This window comes from Cebus imitator, unplaced genomic scaffold (assembly GCF_001604975.1).
Source record: "Cebus imitator isolate Cc_AM_T3 unplaced genomic scaffold, Cebus_imitator-1.0 Scaffold306, whole genome shotgun sequence".
In the NCBI taxonomy this organism is placed as follows: Eukaryota; Metazoa; Chordata; class Mammalia; order Primates; family Cebidae; genus Cebus; species Cebus imitator.
The window spans coordinates 642,573-646,698 of NW_016107621.1; the positions used below are offsets into that span (position 1 = coordinate 642,573).

General features: G+C 58.5%; 1 protein-coding gene across 1 annotated transcript; it reads left to right on the forward strand.

Moving 5' to 3' along the window:
* The first annotated feature begins 210 nt into the window (after nucleotides 1-210).
* RABAC1 (Rab acceptor 1) lies at nucleotides 211-2,914 on the forward strand. Its single transcript, XM_017503166.2, has 5 exons — nucleotides 211-405; nucleotides 683-895; nucleotides 1,247-1,344; nucleotides 2,477-2,578; nucleotides 2,661-2,914. Exons 1-5 carry the CDS (start codon nucleotides 350-352, stop codon nucleotides 2,747-2,749), a joined length of 558 nt encoding a protein of 185 aa, XP_017358655.1. The 5' UTR covers nucleotides 211-349; the 3' UTR covers nucleotides 2,750-2,914.
* Nucleotides 2,915-4,126: the final 1,212 nt, after the last annotated feature.

Consider the following 4,126-nt stretch of genomic DNA (forward strand, 5'->3'; position numbering starts at 1 on the left):
ACAACGCCCTCTTCTGCCATTAGAGCTCCCATAACGCCCTCGCTCCTGACAGCCCACCTGTGCCCTCCCGAAACTACAACTCCCACAATGCCCAGAGGCGCGCGCCGTCACTTTCTGGGATTGTATCTTCCAAAGTGTCCTGCGAGTCAGGCCGCCATCATAGCGCCCACCCTCCCAGCCACCGTCAGGACTACAACTCCCACAGTGCCTGGCGACAGAACTACCGTCCCTAGCTGCTCCCGAGCGGCGCCACGTCGGCTCCGCAGAGTCGGGCCGGACTCAGGCGGTGCCGGCAGGGTCTGCGGGGTACCGGGCTAGTTACCGCAGCTCTACCCCTCACGACGCAGACATGGCAGCCCCGAAGGACCAGCAGAAGGATGCCGAGGCGGAAGGGCTAAGCGCCACGTGAGCGAGCCGGCTCTAGCCCCTTGGACCCGACACCCGGAGTCCCGGCCCCCGGCCCTCTCCTCCCTTGAGTGCCTGGAGTCCCAGCCCCGAGACGCCGAAGTTTTGGTCCCCGGTCTCCTCTTCTGGGACCCTGGAGTCTGAACCCTTAGCACCCTTTCCCTCTGCGGGCCAGGAATCTGGGGTCCGGGGAGGGAGTCCAGGCTTAGCCCCCTTATTGCGCGGGGATCTGGGCCTCCATCCCGGTCCACCACTGACCCGGCCCCGCCCCGCGCAGGACCCTGCTGCCGAAGCTGATCCCCTCTGGTGCAGGCCGGGAGTGGCTAGAGCGGCGTCGGGCGACCATTCGGCCCTGGGGAACCTTCGTGGACCAGCAGCGCTTCTCACGGCCCCGCAACCTGGGCGAGCTGTGCCAGCGCCTCGTACGCAACGTGGAGTACTACCAGAGCAACTATGTGTTCGTGTTCCTGGGCCTTATCCTGTACTGCGTGTGAGTGCCTTCCGGGCCCCACACCCGCACTCTCCCTCCCCGGCTAGACCCCTCCTCTCCCGGCTCAGGCCCCGCCCCCACCGCCCGGTTCTTCCTCTCACCGCCCAGGCCCCGCCCCCCGCCGCCCAGGCCCCCTCCCCAAGGGTTGGCTCTCCTAGACCTACCTTGTCACCAAACGGCCAGGTCACTACCCCACCATCACCCTGGCCAGGATGCGGGGTGACTAAATGTCACCTGGCTCTTCCTGGTCTCCAGGATGTAGCTTGCCGTACACCAATGGAGAAGGCCAGGGCTTCCTGGCTGGCCTAGCCCCAGCTGCCTGACTGCTGCCTCCCTGCACTCCTCCTCCAGGGTGACATCCCCTATGTTGCTGGTGGCTCTGGCTGTCTTTTTCGGCGCCTGTTACATTCTCTATCTGCGCACCTTGCAGTCCAAGCTTATGCTGTTTGGTGAGAAATCCCCTGTGCATATGAATTCTTGGTCCTTCACATCCTGGTCTTTTGGAATTACAGACCTCAGACCCCAAACCCAAGTCTGCCCAAGCCTAGATGTAGACTAGGTCCCCCAAACCTGATCCCTTAACATCTCAAAACAGATGCTCCCACCGAGTCTCGGTCCCCTAAATTGCAATTCCTCAAACCCAGATTCCACCTGCCTGCTGTGCCTTAAACCTACCTCTCTCCAAATCACGTGACTCCTTCCCTCTCCCTCCTCCCCTCGCTGCTCTCTGCAGCAAGCATCAGCTGCAGGTGCCCATAATGGACACCAGGTGGCGACCTTACACTGGTCTAGATTTGTTCCCATCCCTTTTCTGGCTTTCTGGGATGTGACCAGAAAGACCTTGGGACTTAGAGAGGAAAACTGAGGAGTATGTTTCATGTGGTTCCCAGACTAGTACCAAGGACCACTGGGAAAACAAAATGCCAGGGAAATTCCCCCCAGGGGAAAATCAAGGTTTGCAGTGCAGTCAGGGAGTTGGGATGGGATGGTCAGGTAGACCTGCGGCAAGTTATGTGCATGACAGACTGGGGCGGAGGAGAGTGGGGTGGAGGGAGCACCTGAAGCACAGCCACGACTTGGCTTCAGCTGATTACCATCACCAGAGCATGCAGACCCCATTTCCCAGATCTCTGTGAGAAGCCTATAGTTGGTATTTTTATGTGAAATCATTAACTTTGCCAGCCACAAATCACATTCTTGCAAAACATCTCAAAAAACACATCCACCGGTCAGATTTGGCCCTCGGGCCACCAGTTTGAGACCCCTGATCTGCGTGAGGGTTGCCGCAGGAGAGCAGAGTAGTCTGGGGAGCAGGAAGCTGGGATCCCAGGAGCTTTCTAGAGGATGTGGACCAGAGGGCAGAGGGTGGGGCTGAGGCAGGTGAGGATGGGGTGCTGTGTTCTGGAGGGGAGTCAGGACAGCACGGGAACAGGGCGACCCCAGCACCTGGAAGGCCTTGGCATGAGTTTGGATTCAATCCCAAGGTCCTGGAGCTTGTATAGATTGTTGGGGGGCAGCAGGGGTTACTCTGGGAGAGGGCATGGAGGGTGGGAACAGCGCCCCAATGCCGTCTGCCCCCAGGCCGAGAGGTGAGCCCAGCCCATCAGTATGCTCTGGCTGGAGGCATATCCTTCCCCTTCTTCTGGCTGGCTGGTGCTGGCTCGGCTGTCTTCTGGGTGCTTGGTGAGTACAGGGTCTGAGCGACTGGGGTGGATGGTGGGGCCAGGCACAGGAGCATGGCCCTGAGCTGCCGGCTTTCCTGCAGGAGCCACCCTGGTAGTCATCGGCTCCCACGCCGCTTTCCACCAGATTGAGGCTATGGACGGGGAGGAGCTGCAGATGGAACCCGTGTGAGGTGCTGCTGGGACCTGCCGGCCTCCCCGGCCAGCTGCCCCGCCCCTGCCCACCCCTGTCCTGCACAGGTCTGCTGCTGCTTGGGCCCACAGCGCTGCCCCATCACAAGCCTGGGGAGGGATTCTGCTTTTGAAAATAAAGCTGTTACAGGTGTCATTCAGCAAATACTCCCCCAGCATCTTCTGTGGGTCTCTGTGAGTGGAGCTGGGAATAGTGCAGACCAGGGTTGGCGTGGAGCCTGGGGAGTGCGCAAGACGATCAGCAAGGTAAACAGGTAAAATATTATGGGATGTCCAATGATGGTGAGTGCTGAGGAGGAGAAAAGAGTTGAGAAAGACAGTGTGCCGGAGGTCCCCGAGACCACCCCAGGTTTGATGGTTCTCTAGGACTTGGGGCTGAGTATGCAGTTACACTCAGAGCTCTGATTTACTCTCATCAAAGGATATGGAGCTGTCAGTGAAAGGAATAGATGCGTGTGGTGAACTCGGGAAACCTGGCATGCACTTCCAGAGGCCACGCCTAATTCCTCCAGCAGTGTATCATGGCGACCTGTGTGAAATGTCAGCCAGGGACATTCTGATCAGAGCCTCAGCAACCTTGGTTTCATGGGGGCGGTTTCATGGACCTTCTCTCTGACACATACCAAAATCCCGTCTCCCAGAAAGAAGGCCGGTGCTTGGCACAAACAGCCTAGATAGATAGTCCCTCTTATCAGGAAATGAGAAGAACCCTCCTGACACCCAAGTTCCCAGCCAAGCACTGCTTGTGCACCCAGGACTGTCTAAGTACAGCAGTCTGGGGCAGAGCCTGCCATGTTGACTCTTTTCTGCACAGAGAAAGTTCTGGAGTGAGTTGTGGGTTAAAGAGGATGGCCGGAAAAGGCCTCCCTGACGTGACATTCATCAAAGACCTAAATTGAGGTGAGAGCAGGAGTAGCCCAGATCCTTTGGAGGAAGAATGATGGGGGCAGAGGAAGCCACAGGGGCATAAGCTGGGAGATAGATGGCAACAGCCAGGAGGCTCGAAGGCAGCCAGGAGGCAGGTGTGGCTGGAGCAGATGCGCAAGGGGGACAGGGTGGGAGGCCAGGGAGCCTTGCGGGCCACGGTGAGGGCTTTGCGTTTTACTCTGTGTCAGATGAAAGAGATGCAGTTTGCTTTTGTGAGGGGGTTTCGCTTTGTTTCCCAGCCTGGTCTCGAGTTCCTGGGCTCAAGCAATCCTCCCCCTGCAGCTTCCCAAAGTGCTGGGACTACTGGTGTGACCCATTGTGTCCAGCCCAGTTTGCCTCTTGCCTTTTCTTTTTTGAGACAGGGTCTTGCTCTATGGGCCAGGCTGGCGTGCAGTGGCACAATCACTGCTCACTGCAGCATCCGCCTCTC

Excerpts from the sequence above, each read along its gene's own strand:
- RABAC1 (XM_017503166.2), top strand. The coding sequence starts at position 350 with ATGGCAGCCCCGAAGGACCAGCAGAAGGATGCCGAGGCGGAAGGGCTA. Across the intron at positions 406-682 it reads GCGGAAGGGCTAAGCGCCAC|GACCCTGCTGCCGAAGCTGA; the intron begins GTGAGCGAGCCG and ends CGCCCCGCGCAG. Across the intron at positions 2,579-2,660 it reads GGCTGTCTTCTGGGTGCTTG|GAGCCACCCTGGTAGTCATC; the intron begins GTGAGTACAGGG and ends GCTTTCCTGCAG.